We start from the raw sequence: 23,552 nt of genomic DNA on the forward strand, positions 1-23,552 counted from the left end.
TTCACCAGATGAGAGTCTCAGGTGTTTGGAACAGAGATTGAGTTGGGTTACATTGCAGGGATTTTGGTTTAACCCAAACTGGCACCAACTAGGGAAAGTCTCCAGCTACATTCAGTTCCTGCCCTGTTCCAAGCAGTAAACACAGAGATACAAACCAAACAGGATAGCCCCCTCTCCAGGCTGCTAGGCAGCACAACACCCTGACAGTCTCTCCCCCTCCTCTGGGATCAACTGCCCTCTCCTTTTAAAGGTGTTGAGCCTAAACAGGTTGATTTGCACGTAGGGTTGCCAACTGTCTAATCACATAAACCCAAACACCCTTACCCCTCCCCCTGCCCTGCCCCTTCCCCGAGGCCCCACTCACTCACTCCATCCCCCCTCCCCCATCGCTCGCTCTCCCCCACCCTCACTCACTTTCACTGGTCTGGAGCAGGGGGTTGGGGTGCAGGAGGAGGTGTGGGGTGCAAGCTGTGGGAGGGACTTTGGGTTCAGGAGGGGACTTAGGGCTGGGGCAGAGCATTGGGGTGCAGACGAGAGTGATAGTGTGGGCTCTGGGAGGGAGTTTGGATGCAGGAGGGGGTTTGGAGTGCTGACTCCAGGAGGGGACTCAGGGCTGGGTCAGGGGGTTGGGGTGCAGGAAGAGGTGTAGGGTGCAGGCTCTGGCAGGGGCTTAGGGGTACGGGAGGGGGTGAGGGGTGCGGGCTCCAGCCGGGCTGAGCTTACCTCGGGCAGCTCCTGGTTGGCGGTGCAGCGGGGCTAAGGCAGGCTCCCTACCTGCCCTGGCCCCGCACCGCTCCCAGAAGCGGCCGGCATGTCCTTTTGGCCTCTGGGGGGCAGGGCAGGGGACTCTGCGCACTGCCCCTGCCTGCAGGCACCGTCCCCGCAGCTCCCAGTGGCCGCAGTTTCCAGCCTAAAATCTCCCGCTTTGGCTGCAGTAGCCTCTGGGAGATAGAGCCTAATTCCAGAAGACTCCTGGCAAAACCGGGAGGGTTTGCAACCCTAGCACGGAATTAGCTCACAACTAGGAGAACCTCCTGAGCTGGGTTGGCAAGGCCTCCTCCCAGGCATGCCTTGGGGGTGAGACACCGCTCTTCAGGGAGCGAGGAAAGCCCCTGTACATCTGGTCACAGTGCAAGTATTCCTTCCAGTTGGTTCCCATATCCCATTGTGATGTTTCAGCCAGTTTATACTTGTGGCGTAGAAGTCCCACACTATTATAGCTGATTTCTCCAAGGTCCCATCTGTGAATATGTACCACTCTAACTGTGTGGCTTATTTGGTTGGCAACACTTTCTACCAAGATGGCTATCCATGGGCCTGATCGTGCAAGCTAGGGAGCAAAGGATGCTTAGCACCTCAGAAAATCACATCCCAGGTTTGCTGAGGCCAGGAAATGCCATTGGCACTTGAGTTCTGATCTCACGTTCTAGACCTGTCCAGGCATTAAATCATAGAAGCTGAAGGTGGAAAAAAGGTTCCAGTCAGTCATCTTGCGCATCTCCCAAATAAAGATGTACACAGTAAATCTTTACGATGCTGATGTTGGAACTGGGTCCTACTCATGCCCAGAGTGAGACTGAGGCACAGACACTATGGGCTCCTGCCTTGGGCCTGAGCTTCTGGAGCCATGGGACTGTATCAGAATCTCAGCTTTGGTACAACCAAGTTTCTAGTTCTCATGGTTGTGAAGAAAGCTTGAAAATGGGAACCTAGCATAGCCAAGTGCAATGGCGTTTGCCTGAGTTGCAGAAAACCTGAAACAATAGCCTGGCTCACACCCAAAGGGAAATCCTATCATCTGTACCAGCAGCCATGTAGTAGTATGGCAGCATCATAGCAGAGTGAGCTTTGGTTTGGTGGGAAGAGCAACACCTTCATTCACAGTCTTAAATACTTTTTTTAAAAAAGGCAAAAATGTGTAAAATAAAGGGAAATAAATTGTATTTTGTATCCCTAAAGCTAGAAACATTTGTATCAAAATATTTACAATGACTGTATAGAAATAAACACTCACTCTGTCAAAGAAACAGCAAAGTACAGTACTAGAATATGTCTACCGAATTAACAAAGTCTATATGGAAAGAGACTGTAACAGAGAAAGTATGAGAGAAAATACTGTTCATGCTACCCCTGCACCCATGAATTTTTTGTTGCCACCTAACTTTAGTTTGTGGGCCTAACCACAGTGAGTCCTGACCTCTTACCACTAACAATCTCCACTTGCTATTTAAGCTTTTCAAAGGGACAGAAATGTTTGGATTGGATACTCTGATGCAGACAGTAACTCTAGTCCTGCAATTATGACATGACAATGCTATTTTTTTCCATACAGCCTTTCGTGTGGGGATTTCATTGTATAGGCATTAATTAACAAAGCCTCTCAGCACCCCTGGGAGGTAGGTATAATGAATATAATTTTACAAATGGAAGAATATAGGCACAAATAGGTTAAGTGACAGAGTTGGGAACAGAATGCTGGATTCCTAACTCTCAGATTTTTTCCACTCTAACTACTAGGCCTTATTTCTTCTGCCATCAAATGTCTTTTTAGTTTGAGGTGACTGACAATGTCACTGTGGGGTCAGTGATTAATGCCCCATCCTGTGCTGTTTTTCCAAGGAGGGGGGAAAATCTATTAACTACAGGCAGTTATAAAAACCTAATTCAGTGTTTCAACGGTGAGCTCCCACAAGCCTAAGCAGGCTGCCTCAGTGATCAGATTGCAAAGTCCCTTCAGTCCCATGGCTTATAGAGCACATGCATCAAAAATCTGCCTGTTTATGGCTTCATAGGGACTTCCTGAGATCTTCATTATGCTGCTGTGTTAGAGAGCTACACAGCCAACTATAGTGGAGAAACACCCCCAGATGACTCTCTGGGGTATGTACCACTGAGTTATAACTGCATCCTCTGTTACTAGGATCATTGCCTGCCTCCTTCCTTCCCTGGCTCCTCCCCTCCATTCTTATATGCTTCCCTCTCTCCCTCCACCTCACTCTCCAATTTATTCATGGGAATTAGTCTCTTTCTAAAGTAGGAAACAGGATGGCAATGAATTTGTAGTTATGATGTTTTTAAAAGCTTGAATTTAGTCTAGTTGGGCTGTTTCCAGATCTAATGTCTTTAACGCTTCTAAAAATGTAACAGAAGGCCTGTCCCATTGTTCTCCGGGGCAAAAAGTCTTATCCCTCACTACCCCACACACAATGCAGGCTAAAGAGACATAGGGAGGAGAGAGGGGAGGAAGTAGGACGCAGCGCTCATTTCCTTGAGGTGCCGCCGAGTCGCTGATGTCGAGTCTGGGGGTTCCTGAAGGCACAGCCTGACTTTGCGAGGAAGGAGAGCAGAGTCCGGTGACGAGGTGGTTCGTCTGTAACTTTAGGGCCCAAGGATCAAGGAGGTGCTGGATGGATTGGAGGAGCTGTTTCTCACTCTTTGGTGGATTCATTTATGGTGGGTGTTTTTTTGTGTTATTGGCCAAACGGTTCTTCCAGCTGAATGACTCCTCATCCTCCCCATCCCCAATTTCTAACCCTCCCCCAACCCTTTTACTCCTTATTTCTTTCTAAGGACAAGGTAGAGGACGCCAATGATGAAGCTGAAGCAAAAGCAGATCCAGGCCAATATGAAGGAGTAGCCATGATGGTCTTGAGGCTCTGTGAAGTAGTGTGGGAATCGGGCTGTGTAGATGGAGACTGCAATCAAAATGAACAGCCCTGTAGGGGGAGGAGAGGGAAGAAAGAATTGGAAGATGTTGGAAAACTTTAATCTTTGCAGGACATCTCAGGTACTGCAGTGATATTGTGGCATGTGCTCTATGAAGCTGATGTCCCATTTATTGTTGTAGGGCTGCTCATGAGCACTGAGCACTTTATGCTAATTTTTTATCACAGGGTTTCTTGTGAGCACCGGGTCAGTATGTCCTGGTTTGTTACTGGAAGGAGATAGGCCACGGTTGCATACTGGAGCTATTCAGATTCCAGAGTTGTCGGGAATGGTACACAAATTTAGATTCTGGTGTGTTAGTGTCGGCTCCCTTACAAGTACTGAAGCTGTACACGCTAGTGTGCATTTGGGCAGATCACTCACGAGTGGGGCTGCGCACACTTGTTTGTTGTGTGCTCGTACATTAACACTGGGGTTTGCTGTTGTAGGGTTTTTCATGAGCACTGAGGCTACTGGCACAGGCTTTTCATATATATATATATATATATTTAATTACAAAACCACATAAACATATTGCATGCACTGAAGACAGATTGAAGTGGGGGGAAGTGGATGGCATTTTTGGGCTTGCCAACCTTGACAATGATCCTTTATTGACTGACTGTTCTAGTCACTCTCAGGTGTAAAACCAATAACAAGTCAAACAACCTGCTTCCTCTAAACACATTTCCTTTCCCCCTTCCTCCCTTCCAATAAGGACTTCCAATTGAAGACTGTGATCTGTATCTACCCTTGGACCCCAAGAGCAGCGCTCATATTGGGAATCTATTCGTAACCAGTGGGGAGCTCTGGAGAATTAAACGCTATTATATTTGACTTGTACTCTCCCTCTTTCATATAGTCAGAGTCTGATCCAAAGGCAATGAAGTCAATGAAGAATCTCCCATTACTTTAATGGGTTTGGGTGAGATCACCTTCTGTTTACGATTCACACACGGTAGATGGGGGCTGGTATGGATAACTGCCTGGAGCAATAAACCAAACTGTAATCTGAAGTGGAGAATTAAATTGCCTCATACATCTAACCTTTAGGTAAATGTCTGATGCCCTCCTTCTCAAAATGGCAATAGTAATTAGGATGGGCAGAGCAGGACAAGAGGACTTCTTCTCTCACTGCCTGATGGTGTTGACAGTTTGAAAACATTATCGGCGATCCCTGTTCTTTCTTGGAAAGACCCTGTTGTGTTCAAGACCATACGTTGTGAATAACAAAAGCAGTGACTGCTGTCCTGAAACAGCCATTTTGAATTTTACATCAGATCCACTGTGTGGTGGAGCAAGATGCTCTGGGACTGTTTGGTTTATGCTGTGAAGAACAACCCGTCCCATGGTGGAGTCAATGATAAAATCTTCAGACACTTTGATAGGGCCCATTGAATCCAGAGGGAGGGATACCAAAGCACTTTACAGACAATGGACAAAACCATTCCAGCAGGTGTATGCTTGCATCTTCCATTTATTCCAATGGAATTCCACTGGTGCAGCAGTGGGGATGGTTGCACTAATAGATTTGTGTGTGTGTGTGTGTATAAGAGCTAGTTTGAAAATGGTAAGTATTTCCAAAAGACATTTAATCATTTTGATTTTTTTTTCAAAAATATTAATGGAAATTTTCTGTTTTTTTTTTTTTTTTAATGAAAAACAGAAAATGTTTTGGTTCCTTCCCTCAGCCCCCAAAATCAGTTTTTTTAAAATTGAATTTTTTTTTACTAAAAACGTTTTGATTTTCAGTTCTTCAGAATAACACTGGAAAGCTTCAAATGAAAACATTCAACAAAAAATTCCTTTTAGGAAACAGCCATTTTTTGTGGAAAAAAATTTTGATGGACACTTTTCAACCAGCTCTATAAGCATGGGCCAACTTTGGGGAAGTTATGGGGGGCATTCCCTTCTGCCCCCCCCCCAAAGCTGTATATGTTGATAGTAGGGAGGTGCAATTTAAGGTTCAGATGACCTCAAACAGCTTGAGTCATGGCCTCCCCCTTATCCTCAGTCTCCCCTCCCAAAAAGCAGCGCCCCCTCCCTGCAGGGCCCAGCTGTTGCTCCTGCCTCTCCCCGTGGGGTGCAACTCACAGCTCGCCTGGCCTCCAAGGTCACTTGACTGGTGGCTCCGCTAGCTGCTGCATAGGGGAGGGGGAGGGAAAGGGGTGTGTGTTACATGCGCGCACACACACATGTTTAAACCTTTTAGCATCCTGCTGCAGAGAGACTAGACTTACAGCAAATCAGCATGCTGGCTCCAGTGATATAGAAGCGTTTCCCTTTCTCCATGGTGAAGAGCTGCACCACAAACATGACCAATGAGACAAAGGAGAAGATGATAGCCAGGATCATGAAGGCTTGCACTGCTTTGAGGGAAGCTGGCAATACAGAGGCGGTGGGGGGAGGGGAAAAAGTATGTTAAGACACTATCAATATCACAACGTACTGTAATCCTTCAAACTATACAGGTCGTATCAAGACCTAAAAAAAATGTCTCTTACGCATATCCCCTTCAGGAAATGTAATCTGAGTGCATTTCCCAGCAATGCAGTTTAGCCAGAGTCCTGTTGAGTTTGCTCCCCTGGGAGAGGTACCTGCCATCCAGACCTGAAATGGAACAAAACAGTCGTGGCAATGTTGTTGCTCTTGACCATTCTGACAATGATTGCTCCAGCCTCTCAGCTGATCTGGGCCTAAGAGGGACAATGATTGCTGGAAGCTTGTGTAGAGATAAAACCTTCACCATGTGCATGGAACTCACAAAGATCTAAAGTTGTCTGGGATAAGAGATTTGAAAGACTTGAGATATTTAGTCTAGATAGAAGAGTTGGTGGTGGTGGGGAACTCAATTACAAAATATAGTGAAAATTGCTCTTAGGTTCCTTTTTGTCCTGCCCTGTAAAGTGACAATAAGGGGCCACTCATTTACATTAAAGGGCAGTACACTTAGAACAAATAGAAAATTGAAATACTAAACTGGTGGAACTCTCAGTCACACGAGGTCACTGGAGGAATACTGGATGAATTTTGAAAAGGACTGGATAATTTCATAGACACTGGTCAGTATTTTTAGCTAAGGCAGCTAAGATAATAAGAATAAAACACATACGCTTTGGGGGTACAAAAAGATTGTCGGCAGAGGACAAAGGAGGACTCTTTTTACCCCTTTTGTGCACAGCCTTTTCCAGTTGGTCATCTGCACTGTGGGTGCTTAGACACGCGCTGCTGTGTTGGCTTTGAAAGCATTTGAAAGCAGTTTCAATGTCCTGCAAATGGGGCGTGCAGGACACCACACTCACAAATGGAGGTGTCCTATGTGAATCAGAATGTGTGGACACTCCGCGACTGAAGGTGGCAATTAGCTGGAAGCCATGATGTGGCAGGAGTGTCACAGTAAAGCTGAAGCTTTGAGTTTGTCATTGTTATGGTGACCTCCTTTGGGGGGCTCTACACTCTGAATACATGTTTGCACAATTTTTAAAATGTGTGCAATAGCCTCTCATTAGAGCTCCTAGCCCCTCTTTTGGCTGTAGTTCTTTGTCTCGAAAATCTACTAGGCGGGGCAGTCTATTCCCATCTAGGTCTGCTGTGCCAGACTTCTCTAGACCATCAGAGTGCAGGATAAACTGAGAGTTCACTCGGGTTTCTTGAGCATTTTAGTTCTAATTCTTGTCTCCTGTTGTCGGGTTTCAAGGCAGCCCCTTAAATGTGATTTGGAGGCTGTTGAATAATTTTCAGACAGAGGCTGCCACAAGGGGGCAGCATAAACTAAGGCACAGGAACTGCTCCAAATTTTTGCATTGCTGCTTGTGCAGGTGGAGTCTCTGAAAGACAGGAGAGTTCTTCATGTGTATTTCTATGAAGTTTAAAATGGAGCTGGGCTGGCCACTAGAAAGATGTTGGCCTGCCCCTTTGCCTCCCTTCTGCTGTAAAGAGGACTAGGGAGGAGGGATTCATTTTGGAGTATAGTATACAAACAAGACCATTTGTCCAACTAAAAATAGCATCTGTCTTTATAAGCTTTTGGGGCGGGGGGCTGTCATTTTACTATATGTCTGTACAGGGCCTAGTGCAGCAAGGCCCAACCTTGCTGAGGCCTCTAGGTGTTAACGCTATATAAATAACAATCTGCAGTGGCACTGGAAAGGATACAATTACTAAGGGAGGGGGGCATACGCTTCCTTCAGCATCTAAGCTCTTTAGCTGGCGGTATCAGGAAGAAATTTCTGCTTGTGGCACAAGATTGCACACTGAGTTCCAATATGGAGTTTGTGCTTTCTTTTGAACAATGAAGGAACAATTATTGGAGACAGTATACCCAACAAGATGGAGCAGTAGGCTTTCCCAGTAGGCTGCTTGGCTAGATGAAGAATTGGTTTCTGCTGTTATGGCAGAATATGGAACATAATGTACCACTGGTTTGCACGGATGTGACAGCATTTGTTCCTTAACAAGCCTTTTATCTTCACTCCGATAAGAATTGTTGGTTTTCCTTTTTGACTTGGTGAGCAAGAGCATGTTGTTGGGAATAAATACCTAGACAGCAGCATCTTGACACCGAGTGGGATTTTTATCAGCTCTTTCCAGCTCAAGAAACTCTCCCCTGCAAATCTTTTGGTATTCACACTGCTGTGAGTTACTTGGCCATTGGCCCAACAATTTACAGTCAGGAGTCCCCAGCAACACTTGGCCTTTTTGTGTTGTATGTATGTGCTCTTGGATCACATGCTCTGAGGAATCTGGGGAATTTTCAGTGTATGAACCTTCTGCAGCCAATTCCTTCCAGCCTGGCAGAAGATGAATTGCATGTGTTATATAACAAATCTTTTCTCCCAGGTTTTGTGATACTCTCTTAATTTTGACTTATGATTTTAATGTCACAGGAGATCAATGATCTGCGAGCATGTGAGAAAATATGCCCCCTGTGATATTCACACAGCCTCGCTGACTTCAGTGACATTGCATGAAGGTATCTGAGGGCAGAATTTAACCAACTTACTATACCTATTCCTTGGACTTGGGTGGCACTAATGTGTCCGGAAGAATCTAAAACTGATTCAGCCAATCAGATAACATATTATCCAAATGCTCTTTGTTTTTTCTTTTAAATGAGATGCCATTTAATGAGACTGTCTGGCAGATGGGATGATAAATTTCAGCTCAAAACTATCCTCCATTAATCTCACTTGCTCAAATAGTTCTTGAATGGGGCGTGTACCGGTGGTTCCTACTACAAAGTTATGGGAGTGGAAACATCACTGTGAGGCTGCCTGTGTTTGTTTGAGTTCAGGACAAGGAAGTTTTCTGTTCTCAGGGTGGCATTTAAATTAAAGAGGCTTGATTTTTTTTCAGAGATCCATTTATTTCAAGGGAGTTACCCCAGCTTAAAATTGGAGTCACAGAGCAGTGCATCAGGCTCGTTATGTTTTCTGAACAGCGCCTTTGCACATTATTGTTCACTGAAAGAGGGTGCCCTACTCCCAAGCTCTATAGACTGGCATTCCTACAGCGGAACCTTTCAATGGTATGTGGGGTTATAACTGTGGAAGGGTTGAGCGTTCAGTGTCTGCTGCTTGTCTTGTTTAGAGAGACAAAATGGGTGAGGTAATATCTTCAGCGTCCGTTAGTGAGAGAGACAAGCTTTCGCGCTTACACAGAGATCGACATGGCTACAACAACACAGTCTTGTTCAGAAGCAGAATTACTTACGTTGGCAATGGTGGATACAAACAGCATGACCACAGTGGCAATGTGGACCACAAAAATACCAGCCAATAGCACCAACATCTTGGCTTCTTAGTCTGTGTGTGTGCGGTGCGGGGGAAGGTCTCAAATACAGATGATTCTGAGGGAAAAAAGTAGTGGAGAAGAAAATAAAGGTGGGTGCTGGAACCAAGAACTTTGTTGCAATAAACCAGTATTTACATGCAAGAAAGTAACCAGGTTTGTTCAAAACCCACCCCAGAAACATTGGCCTAGTGCTGAAAAATTACTTCTAAAAATACCGGCAACACCCCCCACATCCCAGCAAATCACTCAGAGTAGTTAGAGAGAAGCTGTAGCCACTGTAGCCAGTCTTACAGGAAATGCAATGCAGGGTTTTGAAGATACTGTGGGTAGTTTTTAAAAATAGGCTGAATATATGTCTGACCATGAATAAGGTTAGGTGCTGTGAAGGGTAAAGTGATATACTCCAGTCCCACATGCCAGGAAATTGAGCTACTTGCCCACTGGGGCCGTGGACGTCAGGAAGGATTTCCTTTTACTCATCCCCCCACCTGACAATACAGTGTTATCCAGTTGGTCGGGTGTATCATGAGTCGGCTGGGGTGGAGATTTGTCTTCCTCTGACATGTCAGGTATTGGGCACTGTTGGAGTGGACTACAGGACGAAGCAGGCCGGTGGTCTGATCCGTTATGTTAAGAGAGAATACCAGCATAGATGAATCACTGGGCTGTTCTAGAGGGGGAGAAAATAGGCTACTGTACTTAGTGGCTCAATGGTTGGATCGGGTATGGTGGAAGATGGGATAACTGGAGTCATTGCGGGGCATGGATCAGCATTCATGTTGCGGTCGCTGTGAGTACCTGGCCCAGGCCGGGGAAGCTAATGATCCAACCAGTGGACCAAATTCAATGATGAATCCTGGTCATGTGCCACCTGAGGCACATTGCACATACACTAAGAAGAAGACCTGGAGTCAATGCTTTGCTCAGATCCTTTATTCCTAAAATGGAAATTGTTGCAGTTTCCATAAAAAAAAAAAATCCCAAGCATTGGTTTGTAGTGAGGACTACTCGTGATTTCCTTGTAAATTGAAGGAAATCTGCTCAGCATATTACTGCATTAAGACACCCTTCACGAGTAATGCATCTGATTCCTTTGCATTATTGCCCTACGTGCAGCAGGACTTGAATTCGTGTGGTGTTCCTTGTCACTGATGAATATTTAATTTAAAGAGAAGTGAGATTTTAGGAACTAGCCTTGGCAGGTTCTGATGGTGCCATTTAACCAAGGGTACTGTTTTCTTTTCTGCAATTATGAAATCTCGGGAGCCAGAGGCCTGATATTGACAACAGATTCACGCCCCCTGCACAGAAGTGGCAAGTGGAAAGCATTAGGTTTTCAAATCTCACCTACTGGCAGGATGCTTATCAGTATTTTGTAATTAGAGTCACAGAAATGAGAAAAAAGGAGTACTTGTGGCACCTTAGAGACTAACCAATTTATTTGAGCATAAGCTTTCGTGAGCTACAGCTCACTTCATCGGATGCATCCGATGAAGTGAGCTGTAGCTCACGAAAGCTTATGCTCAAATAAATTGGTTAGTCTCTAAGGTGCCACAAGTACTCCTTTTCTTTTTGCAAATACAGACTAACACGGCTGCTACTCTGAAACAGAAATTAGAGACAGCAAAGGCCTGTTGGGTCCTTTAGTCTATCTTCTCCGTCCAGGAGAAGACTGCTCCTGAAAATATAAGGGGTTAAACAAAGGGGCTAAGTTAATTTCCTGCCCTCCCTCTCATTGCTAGGTGACAGCAGTGTCAAACACCTGCTTTATATTTGCAGCTGTTCTGGGCCAGGTGAGTCAGGCAAGGAATCCAGCTGTAGCTTTCTGGATGAGGAGCAGTGACAATGCAATATAATACTGCAGTTATCATTTGTACTGATGTCTGTCATACAGAAAGGCTTTGTAGAGTCACCCAAATGGCATATGTTACTCATTTACTCCACCTTCCCCCTCCTTCCCTTTTGCCTAACTGAAGCCTTGTGTGTGTCAGAGCTGATTTTAGAGATTACTGGGTTGTATCATCGCAGTTCAAATACTATTTTCCCACACCTTGTGGGGCTGCCAAGCTTTCCCACTTGCTTACTATTTGTCCAAAACGAGCACTAGTTAATAACCAAGAGGAATTCCCAGAATTACGGAAAGTGGAGAAAGAAGTGACCTCTGTGCCATGCAGGATTGTTCTTCACTGTAAATATCTGTGCTTTGTCCTGTCCAGTTTGCAAGGTCTCAACCAATGAGGCTTCCACCTCTTCTCTTGGGAAGTTCTTCCACGGCCTAACAGATCTGACTAGTAGAAAATGGGTCCTGATATTCTGCGTCTCTTTGTCCTGGCTTGCTTTTATCCCTTGGATTACCCTAGAAAACTCCTTATACTTCAGGATTTTCAGAGGTGAGGAGCACTCACACCTCTCACTGACTGCTGTGGCTGCTTTTGGGTGTTCAGCACTTCTGTTGCTGAAACCAGGCTCCAAGTGGATTCCTCCAGCACCTTTAATAATCTGTCATCTGAATCCCCTGTGCTTTGGTTCTGAAACTGAGTTGACTAAAGAGAACATGGACTCACCCGTGCATATAGGCTGTGAGAAATCATAGCTTCCCTGCTCCCTGAGGAGAGGTCTCTGTGTACGGTCACCCAAACCACATTGGCTTTCTTTACCACCATATCACATAGGAAGCTCATAACTCGAGGTCTTCACATTTTTTTCAAACAGAAAACATTTTGCATTGGAAAATGCCATGTTAAAAAATTAAAATATTTGGGGGGAAAATGTTTTTTAAATTTATAATTGTTAATGGACATTTTTTAAAAAAAAACAGAAATGATTTTTAAAAATCCTCGCCTGACCAAGCTGACCAGAACATTCATTTTTAAATGTTTCTTTATTTATGAAAATAGAAAATAACTGAAATGTACCTTTCTGTTATAAAAATGTTCCACCCAAAATTTTTAAAAAACCAACCAACCAAACCAAACCAACCCCCCAAAAACCACCACCAATAAAACAACCAAACATAAATTGATTTTGGAATTTTTGTTTTTTGTTTGCTGTGAATTTTCTTTTTCTGATCAGTTCTACTCACATCTAGCATGCTGCCCAAGATCAGCCCTAGTTAGGTCACTTTTGGCATTACTAATTCCCATGGCCACTCTCACTATGCATGCTACCTAACGTGAGCTCCTCAGGGGATATCCATTCGTAGCTTTGAGTCTTTCTGAGGAAAAGCATGACCACCCTCTCCGTTCATTGACGCTTTTGCCCACTGAATACACAATAGATAATAATCCCATGTAAACTCAGGGATAGGGGAGAGCAAGATAATTGGTCTTTTCCATTTCTGACTGGGCTACATGTGCTTTTCTTCTCATTAAAGCACAATAGAAAGTGCCTTGGTGGTTCTGCAGGAGTGAGGCATATGTTCTCATTAGCCGGGTGGGGTCACATTGCTAGAGCAGCAGCACATGTCGGGTGCATATCCTTTCTCCTCCTTTCCTCAATCTAGCTGTAGCTGGAATTGGAGTTTATCAGGCTTTTATTGGACTGTAGTTCAATCCCAACCATCCTGGAGTTGCCAGTTTTTCCATTGACTCACTCCAAAGAATGCAAACCTGCAGTTACTTAACCCTGCAATTGCTCAGTGTAGCCTGTCCTTTCCAGGTCTGCATCTCGCAAGCCAGGTAGGTGTCATGTCCAGGAACCAGGGCCTGTGGAATGCTCAGTAAGCCCTGTGGCAGCCTCCTGCGGACCTTTATGATGGGAAATCAGTTCCTTGGCCAAGGTGAATGGGTAGAACAGTTACTGAAAGATGGCAGACGTGAGGAGAGGAGAGGACGTGAACTCATCTGCCTGGTATTCACCTTGGATGGCTTGAAATGGAAGAGAGACTTAGTACTGGTGATGGTAGCTTGAGATTCTCCCACTCTTCCCCGGTTCCCCCTGAGATCATGGTTGGAGAGAATGCTGTCAAGGCACAGGAGTGCTAATAATGAAGAACAACAGCTTACGTTCCTATCGCGCTTGTCATCATGAAGGATCCTAAATTGCTTTTACAAACACTGTCCATCCATCTGCTGGAATGCAGCTTCTTCTGGGGAGAACACAGTGGTTGGTTCATAGCATGCAGCACTGCTACACTACAGTTGAAGGCAGGAAGACCACTATATTCGATTCCCCCCCCCCCATATCCCCACCCGCAAAAAGTCATCTACAGAGAGCATATACTTTTCAGGGGGGAAAAATCATTTAGTTCAAACCCAACTTTCTAGCAAAATAGTTTGGATGGAAAATTTTCAACCTGTGCTAGTTGCCACCTTAGAATTAGTGCAGACCAGCAGGACAGATAACAGAGCCAATGGCCCTAATTAGGGCCAGGATCATAGAATCATAGAATACCAGGGCTGGAAGGGACCTCAGGAGGTCATCTAGTCCAACCCCCTGCTCAAAGAAGGGCCAATCCCCAATTTTTGCCCCAGATCCCAAATGGCCCCCTCAAGGATAGAACTCACAACCCTGGGTTTAGCAGACCAATGCTCAAACCACTGAGCTTGAAGGTGAAGAGTATGAAGGCTACAGCAGAAGAGAAAAATACTGGATGTGCCACGCTACAGCTGGTACAAACTAATAGCTCTGGCACCAGCAAATCACCAGGGCAATAAAGCAAACCTGCAATGGGCAATGCTACTTATGGTATCATCACGACCAAGTGGCTCAGGACAATGCGTCACCTATCACAAATTCGTAGAACTGTTCCACAGGCTTGCCTTCCATAGATACATTCTCTGAGCACGCCAGGGGCCATCACAGTTTTGTCAGGCCCTGTGATGCGAGCCTGCTGTCTCACAATGGATGGACTCAATTGTCATAATACAAAGATGCAAAGATCCTCCTGCCATTGTGACATGATTGTTTTTCCCACAGAACCAATACCAGAGAGTTGGTGGCCCTACAGATTACAAAGGTGAAACATCCCATTTTCCCCTATGGTCTGCTTCTCGTTTCAGACCCAAGTGAGGCCAGAGGCCCTGCTGACACAGGGTCTGTGTGTCATTATGCGCAGGCAGCATGGTACAAAGCCTTGGTAGCTTCTGCTCTTGATTCACCAGCCTGACTCAGTTTGCAAAGTAGGTGCCTTTTATAAAGCTGGGGGGAATTTGTCAGATCTCCCTGCAGAGAGAGCTCTTGGGGGTCTGTGCGTGTGTACATGTGCTTTTGGAGTCTTTGATTTAAGGGGTGGGATTAAAAGGCCTTACTAGGTGCACAGCTTGGTTTTTACAATAACTAGCGGGGATATGCCAACCACCACCAAGTATCTGATGGGTGTAAACGTAAAGGAAAGAGAGGAATTGCACAGGGTAGCCCAAGGGGATATAGCTGAGAGTAATGGGCTGAAATTCAGCAAACAGAATGTTTTGGCTGGGGATCAGGAAACATTTTCTAGTAGTGAGTGAGGACTGTTATGTTGTGGAGTAGTCTCACAAGGGAAGTGGTGGAAGACTCATCGCTTGAGTCACTTATAACTGGACTGGACAAAGCCCTGGAGAACAACTGTAGGGAACAGTCCTGCACTAGGAAGACTGGAAAAGATGATCTGACAGGGTTTTTCCTCTGTGATGTCTATGATTCATTTGAGAGTGAGTGAACCTCTCAGCACTGAAGGGAAGCACTGAGAAATTGGCATTTTCTCAGGAAGAAAAGCCCTGGAGCGCCAACTCATGTGACAGCCTCAATAGAAACACCAAAGCTCTCTTGGTAGGAGGGAGGGGAAGAGAGAGCTGCCTGAGGTCTAACAAGCTGCCAACAGCCTCCGCTGGAGGAAACTACTGTAGGGAGAAAGGGAGGGGCTGAGTGCCTAAAAAGGGAAGGAGAGAGACCAGGGAGAGGGTAAGGGGAAACTAGAGTAAATGGGAGCCACAGAAATGTTTCAGTGGCTTAGTGAATAGTAATTATAAGACCCTCCATGCTGGTACTTCGGGGGAGTTCAGGAAGTGAGGGAGGGAGCATACACACCTCGCCATGTTAAGAGTCTCAGGATTTCTATTCCTAAAACTGGTTAATTAAAAATGTACAATGTTTGGGAGGGCCTGGAACGCGCAGTGAATTAATAAAAAGGAACAGGGAGAAAAAAGAGCATGCTTAGACGTGTCTGGTCGATGGGCTGGAGGCTGTAGGTGTGTGGGTGTGATTTGTCTGTGTGTGTGTGTGTGTGTGTGCGTGTATGCATGTTTATTTCTGTGCATGTGTCTCTGTGAGTCTGCTTGTGTTTGCATGTGCGTGTATCTTCTCTGTGGGTATGTCTGTGAGCTTACCTGCTCGCGTTTGTGTTTGTTTTATTTTTTTGTGTGCACATATTTATCTGTTTGAGTGTATCTGAGTTTGGCTGCATGTGCATGTGTGTGTTAGTGCACATATTGTAAAAAATGGTTTACAATCATGAGCCCATTAAACTGTCCTTTAAAGTTATAATACAGTACGCTGCTATCAAAAGCCTTAGCATGAAACCTGCCTGAACACTATTCTGACTCCATGTAGCCTTTAACTGAAGGGGGATGGTTAGCAAAGCACCCTGCTGCTGTGCCTTTCGCTCCAATTGTTGTTCCTCAAGAAAGAAAGAAAGAAAGAAAGAAAGAAAAGAAAGAGCTGACATAGGAGGGAATATATTTGTGAAACTTTTCTTTAGAGAAACTGAATTGAGAGAGTGAGCAAGAGAGAATCCTGGTTCCTGGTCAGACGACCTCTTCTTTTCCCCTACAGCAGTGGTTTTCAACCAATGATCTGTAAACCCCTGGGGGTCCACAGACTTAGTGGCGGATTAACACATGCCCCAGGCAATTTGGGGGCCCCTGCAGGAGCACTGGAACCTGGGTAGAAGTGGACAGCCCCTGCCACCCCCGCTCCACGCCTGCCCAGGTTACTATGCTCATGTTAAAAAGTGGGCGGGCATGGCCCTCCGACTTTTAAAAGTGCGGGGGCATGGGCCCTCTGTTCCCCGCAGTTCCGGTGTCCCTGGGCCTCTAGGGCATGGGGGGGCCCAAATGTCCTTTGTGTCAAGAGCCTCAGTAAATCTTAATCTTCTTCTGCACAGAATATGTCTAAGGGGTCTGCGAAAGGTTGTCGGTAACATAGAACCACGGTTTTCAATGTGTGGTCGGCTGACCCCGGGCGGGTGCGCAGATTCTGTCTGAGATTTCCAAAGGGGGTCCCGCACCTCCATTTGAAACGTTGGAGGGGTCTGCAGATGAAAAAAGGGTGAAAGCCACTGACCTACCGTGTCAACAATAAACCTGCCCCCTATGTGCCGGCATAGACATGGTGCCCCCAAAGAGCTGTTGTGTCTGAAAACCAGCAAAGAAAAGCTTGAGCTGGCTAAAGTGCAAACTGTTCAATAGCTCTCTTTTTTGTAATGTCATCCCATAATATGAGATTAAGGGGGACATGGTGAAATGAATGGCTAGTTAGTTTAGAGCAAATTAAAGTGCATTACTTCTTTTTGCAACGTGCACTTAGCCTGGGCTCTTCACTGCGGCAAGAGGTCATAAATCCTATTGGACTGTAAGAGGGTTGGGAGTTACAAACAATAATAGCACACACCGTTATTTATCACAAGGGTAATTAGATCTCCTGTTACAGGGTGTAAACTGATTTCCACAAGGCTCGGGAAAGAATTCCTGACATCTGATGATGCATGGCAACTGCTCTGTTCCTAGGTCTTTGGTGCAAAATCCTAACAGTAAAATGGCTTACTTCAGCAACATGTGTGATTTCCAAAGAGGGCGGCCACTCCTTAGCAAACTCTTGCTCTGCTTGTGTTTTTTTTATCCCTCACCCATGAGTGTTCTGCACTTCAGGCCCCTTGTCCTGATTGCTCACTCTCCCTTCCACGAGGCGTAGTCTATCTCTTAAGAGGGACACAGCTCAGACATTACTCAGTGATGACAAGTGCTTGGATGTTGGACTCCAAAGTTAATAACATCCAAGCAGACTTTGGCCTGAGCGAGCAATTTGGGGAAGGAAAGGCACTTGCCTTGTGCACCCTCTAATCAGAAGGTGTGTCCACACAGCACCAAAATAATCACCAGGATGGCTTCCCAGGAGCTATAACTGTGGCTTGAAAGGAAAACAAGGGGTGGCCAGCTGGATGATGGAAACCTCCCGACTGATTTGGCGGCAAAATGAAGCAACGTGTTTCAGCAAGCATGGTCCACTGATTTTTGCATGTAGCCCAGGAATGTCATGGTTCACGCCCTTCGACTGAGTTATTAGACTCTCACTGTGGGACTCTTACCTCCCCTGCTGCAGACACTGTGTTTCCTATTTGGTGGGTAAATCCTATACCCCAAACTTCATCTTGACAAGCAGGATCCCTCCTTCAAGGGGGGATTGGTTCAGGGCGGGTGGGGAGCGGAGGAGATTGAATCCTCTTCGCCTGGCCTTAAGGCCTTCTCTACCATGAAAATGAAACAGAATAGAGCAGGCCACACTTGGCATTAGTGGGAAAGCTGCTCTCAGAATGCCCTCTGCTCCGCTGTGATGCTGCAACCTGTTCAACAGGAGCAGTGTAGATGAGGCTGCAGCTTTGGGGAGGATTTTTCAAGTGCATCATGGAAGTTAGCATTTTGCATGTTGGCTGCTATAGCAGTTGCGTTTATGTCTTATGTTTCTAAAGCTCATGCTTCAGGGTTTCAGCTGGTCTCCAGCACGGGTCAGGAAGGGATTTTCCTACCACCCCCACCCTCCCGCCCCAGTGTATTCTGGGAGGGTTTTGGATTTGGGGTGGGGTTTTTTGCCTCTTTCCTCTCGGCATCAGGGATGGCCCAGGCTGGAGATGGGACACTGGGCAGGGTGGCCCAGGCCTCTGAGGTGGCACCAAGCATTCTCTCTCTCAGGCACTTGGTTGGTTGATCACATGCTCAGGGTATAACTGATCTCCACATGTAGTGTTGGGAAGGGATTTTTCCCCAAGTCAGATTGGCAGTGACCTGTGGCATTTTTCGCATTCCTCTGTGGCATGTGGGTGTGGGTCACTTGCCAGGAGTAGCTGAGTAGATCTCACTTAATCATTTCAGGGGCCTTGGGGATTGATGCGCCTGGGTCCCTCCTATTCCCTGCCTGTGGCACACAATAGTCTAGACTCTTGTGGACTGTAATATTTTGGTCTAATTTTGTTTTTAGGTTTAGTGAGCAGGTGATATACGGTGGCGGGGTCAGGCTAAATCCAGCGCTCCCTTCTGGCCTTAAACATCATGACTCTCTGAGGCACTTTTCAAAACAACCCTCTAAGATTTATAGAAATCCTGCCAGCAACTGCAGTCCCATCCAGCTGCTCCTTCCGAAGGTTAAGGTGACCAGACAGCAAATGTGAAAAATCGGGATGGGGCTGAGGGGTAATAGGAGCCTATATAAGAAAAAGACCCAAAAATCGGGACTGTCCCTATAAAATTGGGACATCTGGTCATCCTACCGAAGGTAGTCTAGGAGCAGCAAGCATTTTGAGAAAAGAGGTGTCTTGGAATGTTCTGTGCCCTGCAGGGAACTTCACATGAGCAGTCAGGGTGGTGATATGTTGGAAGAAGACGCCCCCAAACCCATTCCGTGCCCTCTTGTTTGTCTCTGTGAGCACTTGGTTTGCAGGAAAGATCCTTGAAAAATTAGGACGCCCATCTTCAAATGTTGGGATGGGAAGTGAACCCCCCACTTGGGCTGGAGAAGGCAAAGTGTCTCCGCCCTTCATCCCTCCTGCTCTCAGGCTGCTGCTATGCTGGGAAAGTAGGAAGACGAGTTCCTGTGATCCTCCTTACGTTAATTAGCCTTTTTGCTGGAGAACAGAAGCAAGAAGGGAAGTAGGAATGAAATTCTCTGAGCACGGACCTGCCCTTTCTTCTGCCACTGTTCAGATGGCAGGTGACACTGACATAAAAGCGACTGTGTCTACTGTTGAGAAAGTGTTAGTGCTGCCCAATCTCGTGGGAGGAGGGCCACCTATGTGGCTGCCCATTCCGGTTCCTCAGCGCATTGCACACCAGGTACAGTGCTCAGTGTGATGACAGCTTCTGCCCAGCAGGCAGAGGGAATTCAGGGCAGGATTGGAAATCTGCCATTGTACAGGGGACGTGTGACACATGGCCTCAAGCTGACATGACATCCTCTGGCAGAGGGAGGGGAAGCAGTGTTAGAGCAGAGATCACCTGCCTTCAGTGTGGGGAAATTCAGGCACACATATTGAGGAAGGTTCTGGCTGTCTGCCATGCCGTGCTGCCTGGGGGTCATACAGCAGGCTTATGGACAAAGTAAAGGACACCTTTAGGTCTGAATTCCCCTATGCTGGGTCAGTTTAGCCAAATGTATGTTACACGGCAGCTGGAGGCGGCTTCCCAGCATGGGTAGGCAGACGCACGAGCTGTGTTCAAGCCAGCACGCTAAAAATAACCACGTTGCTGTAGCAACACAGGTGGCAGCTCGACCTAGCCCCCTGAGTACAATCCTGCCGGACCCCCGCATGGCTGGCCCAAGCTACTGCTGTGGCCACACTGCTTTTTGTACCACGCTAGCTTGAGCAGAGCTCATCTGTCTACCTGTGCTGGGAAGCATCCTCCCAGCTGCTGTCCCGGCATACCCCCAAGTTCCCTGCCTCGGGGGCCTCTCTCGAAATACCAAAGCAGCCAATCCGCTACTTTTCATTTCCTGGAACTGGGTCTGTTTTCAAGCTTTCTAGACAGAGCCCACGCTCCACTGCAAGGCTTCAGACGGCTACCGTACTTTATTGTCATGCCCTTGTATCACTTAAGAATGGAACGAGTTGAAGGCCCCGAAGATGCACCCTGCGGGTGCTACACAAGCAGAGAGGGCCTTTTGTGCACAGCTTTCGCTGCCCAGAGAGGGAGAGAGGAGGTGTCAGCCACCGCTGTGGCACTGTGCCCCACTCCCCCAGAACCAGAGGATTCTCTGTGGGGCCCACAATCCCTGGCCCACTTCCCTCAGGTTTTTCCATGGGAGGGGCTCAATCCCCCTCCTTATGAGTTTTGAAATTGGATGAACAAAAGGTACAGGCTGTTCCCCAGTCAGACACACCTGACGTGCCGCTGTCATATAGAAACTGCACAAAATGCCTGCAGGACAATCAAGGCCGAGGTGTCTCCAACAGGACTGCCTCCACAAGTAAAACAAGCAGGATTCGTTCCTCCCTCACTTAAAATGGTCTCCTGTAAGAAGCACTGTTGTTCAAAGGGTGCACAGCCAGGCTGGCACTTAGGAGACCTGGGTTCTAGTCCTAGCTCTGCCTGTGACCATGGGCAATATCCCTTTTGTTTTCCTGCCTCCCTTGGTCTGTTTAGACTGCAAGCTCTTTGGGGCAGGCACTGAGTGTGTCCGGGGCTTAGCACTCAGGGACCCCCAATATTGGTTAAGGTTTCCAGGCGTTACAGTCGTAGAAGTAATAATAATGACCCCAAGACACGACAGCATGCAGTGGCATTATTACACTATTTTTGGGCCATCACTCCAGCGGTGCGTAGTTGTGTATCTTTGAACGGGGCTGCTCTGCATTGTCATGTTCTAGGGAAATAATCTGTGTTTAAGCACAGGAAAAACCTCTTTGCAGTCTCAGTGCTTACCCGCCCCACCTCCCAGGTATTTGTGCAAAGAGTTTGGGTGGAAGGAGGAGGGTGAGTCTGGCAGATTGGAAACCCTTTTTGGCAAACATCTCAGATTGCTGAGGGTGACGCCTAATGGGCCAGTGGCGCTATCCCAAGGATGAACTGGGCCCCATCTCCTCAGGCACATCACGTCCCGTGCCCTTCGCTGTGTGTATTCAGAAAAAGAAACTCTCTCCTCATGACAGAGATGTTGCAATAGGGCACGCCTGGACAAAGCGAGTCTCACAAGTGCCTTAATAGAGAGTACCAGTGCCTTCCAGCAAAAGGCTGCTCAGCCATTGTTTTCGTCCCCCAGCCCTTCTAAATGTATTTTAGTATTAACCATACCAAAAAAACTGCTTTCACTCCCAAAAGTGCCTTTCACCCAGAAGGCTCTGTAAGAGCTCTAGAGCCTCTCTCTGTCTTGGTCACTTCTCCTACCACTGAAATGCAGATGCCCCTTGGGTGGAAGGCAACAGCTGCAAGTGTGCACAGCAACAGGCTAAACTCCTACTACCTGCAGACAGGCTGAGAATTAAATGGGAGCAGGGCTGATCCGAAATATATTTAGGGGAAACGAAAGAATTGCTGGGGAAAGGCGTTTCGTGTGGGAGGAGGGTTGAGTGAGAAATTTGCCAGTTTCTGCAATGCTCTACTTCCCACCAATAGGCTCCCACCACTCATTTATCCCCTCCACTTTTCTCATGTAGCTCTCCTATTGCTTTCAGCACTTCTCTCGTCTGCCTTCCTTTTATTCTCATCACTCCTAACCCCAGGGATTTGGCTGCCAAGAAGGCGTAACATGCAATCGCATTGTTCATATGTCTTTGGTTAGAACTTCTGGTCAGCTTCAGTCTCACTACCTCGGATTCTGAGAAGGACGCTCCCAGCTCTGATCTGAGCTGTGCCAACCCTTTTGCCATCAAAGACTTAAGTTTTAATTATTTTGTTAAACCAGTGACTTGCAAACCACTAATAAAATGGGAGAGCTTTGACACACGCACAAAAGCATGAGGGACATCTGAAAAAACCAAAGGCCAGCTTCTGATCTGAGTTGAGCTGGTGTACATCTGAATTAGCAGGATTGATTTCGAAGAGACCTGCACTGAACTTCGAAGCTTGCAAATGTGTCATTGCAAAAAAAAAAAAAAAAAAGTGGCATCTCCCTACTCCACACTGCAGACAGTTCCGCTGTGTGTCTCTCAGACCCTCAAGTCAAGAATAGAGTTACCTTAGCAAGCAGTGTGCAATTGCAGTCAGACCTTGTAGTGCCTTCTGTTGGTGCCTCAGCCCTATCTGTGGCTGGATTTCAAAGCACAATATAAAGGCATAAGTGTCTGCCATTAGTGAGTCTCACTCAGAGATATAGAGAACCATGGAAATAAGGGAAAAGGGAAAGACAGCTTTAGATCAAAGGAATGGGAGATACTGAATGGAGAAAGCAGTTGCAGAGGATTTTGTGAAGAGATCTTACCCTGGAGTGGGGCTGGTTCTGGCACCTTTAGAAGAAGGAGCTTGCTTTGCCTTAGTCCTGTCTTCTTGATGTGCAGAGCTGTAGTGGAGGGAGTGCCCTGCCTGCCAGAGTTGTAAGTTTCCTCTGCTGCTGTGTCAGGAGGTGCGATGGGGTGTTGTCTTTTCCCTACGTTTTAAAGGAGTTTCTATTAATCAGTCTCACTTTATAGAAAAAAAATGTATAAACTACGCCCCGCTTGGCAGCAAGTCAAGAGTCACTGGGAGGAAACCAGCAACTCAAAGAAATCTCTTGTGGAGTTCTGACTGACTCAGAGCACAGTACAGAGACCACAGCCTGGAAAAAGGAATGACACGAATCCAGATGAGTAATAGGAGGCACCCAAACAACATCTGTTTACAAAAACGGACTTCTGGTTACCATTTTTTTTTTTAAATCTATAGTTACAAATGTGGTCAAAGATACGATGCACTCAAACAAACAAATAAATGACCCTGCGTAGGGTGTGGTGATGTCTGAGTGAGTCACTGAGCACCACATCTCTCTATCACGTTCAGGAAAAGGGGCCTTTCCGAAGGGAGCAGGAGAAGGGGATATTGATCATTCCTGCAGAATGGGACTGGGTGAGCCCTTTGGAAATACACTATGGAGCCAAGATCACTGAACGGCAGTCCCTGAAGCAGTGGAGTACCTGTTCGCCTGATGGGGATGGCTTGCCTCCTTGTGTCCAGGTGAGAGCAGGCCGGAAGGAGAGCTGAAATGAGGAGACAGTGTGAGGAACTGTTTTCAGAGAACAATACACTCATCACACTAGAGACATCCAAAAATACAAGAACACTTTCCCATGGCTGAGGTGCCTTGGGGCCGTTAGATAGTTGTGACTGGGAAGGAGAGGGGTCTGGGTGATGGTGAATGGCAAGGAGATGGCATCCATAGCAAGCTCTCTTGTTAAAAAT

At 46.6% G+C, this 23,552-nt stretch overlaps 1 protein-coding gene across 1 annotated transcript; it reads right to left on the reverse strand.

Annotated features, from left to right (window-relative positions):
- Positions 1-1,998: 1,998 nt before the first annotated feature.
- Positions 1,999-22,858, reverse strand: EMP1 (epithelial membrane protein 1). The gene is made up of 5 exons (XM_074941772.1): positions 22,600-22,858; positions 9,418-9,553; positions 6,210-6,315; positions 5,946-6,086; positions 1,999-3,716 (listed from the first exon to the last, which is right to left on the reverse strand). Exons 2-5 carry the CDS (start codon positions 9,493-9,495, stop codon positions 3,556-3,558), a joined length of 486 nt encoding a protein of 161 aa, XP_074797873.1. The 5' UTR covers positions 9,496-9,553; positions 22,600-22,858; the 3' UTR covers positions 1,999-3,555.
- Between the last annotated feature and the right edge of the window lie 694 nt (positions 22,859-23,552).

Source organism: Natator depressus, chromosome 1 (genome assembly GCF_965152275.1).
Source record: "Natator depressus isolate rNatDep1 chromosome 1, rNatDep2.hap1, whole genome shotgun sequence".
NCBI classification, from domain to species: domain Eukaryota; kingdom Metazoa; phylum Chordata; order Testudines; family Cheloniidae; genus Natator; species Natator depressus.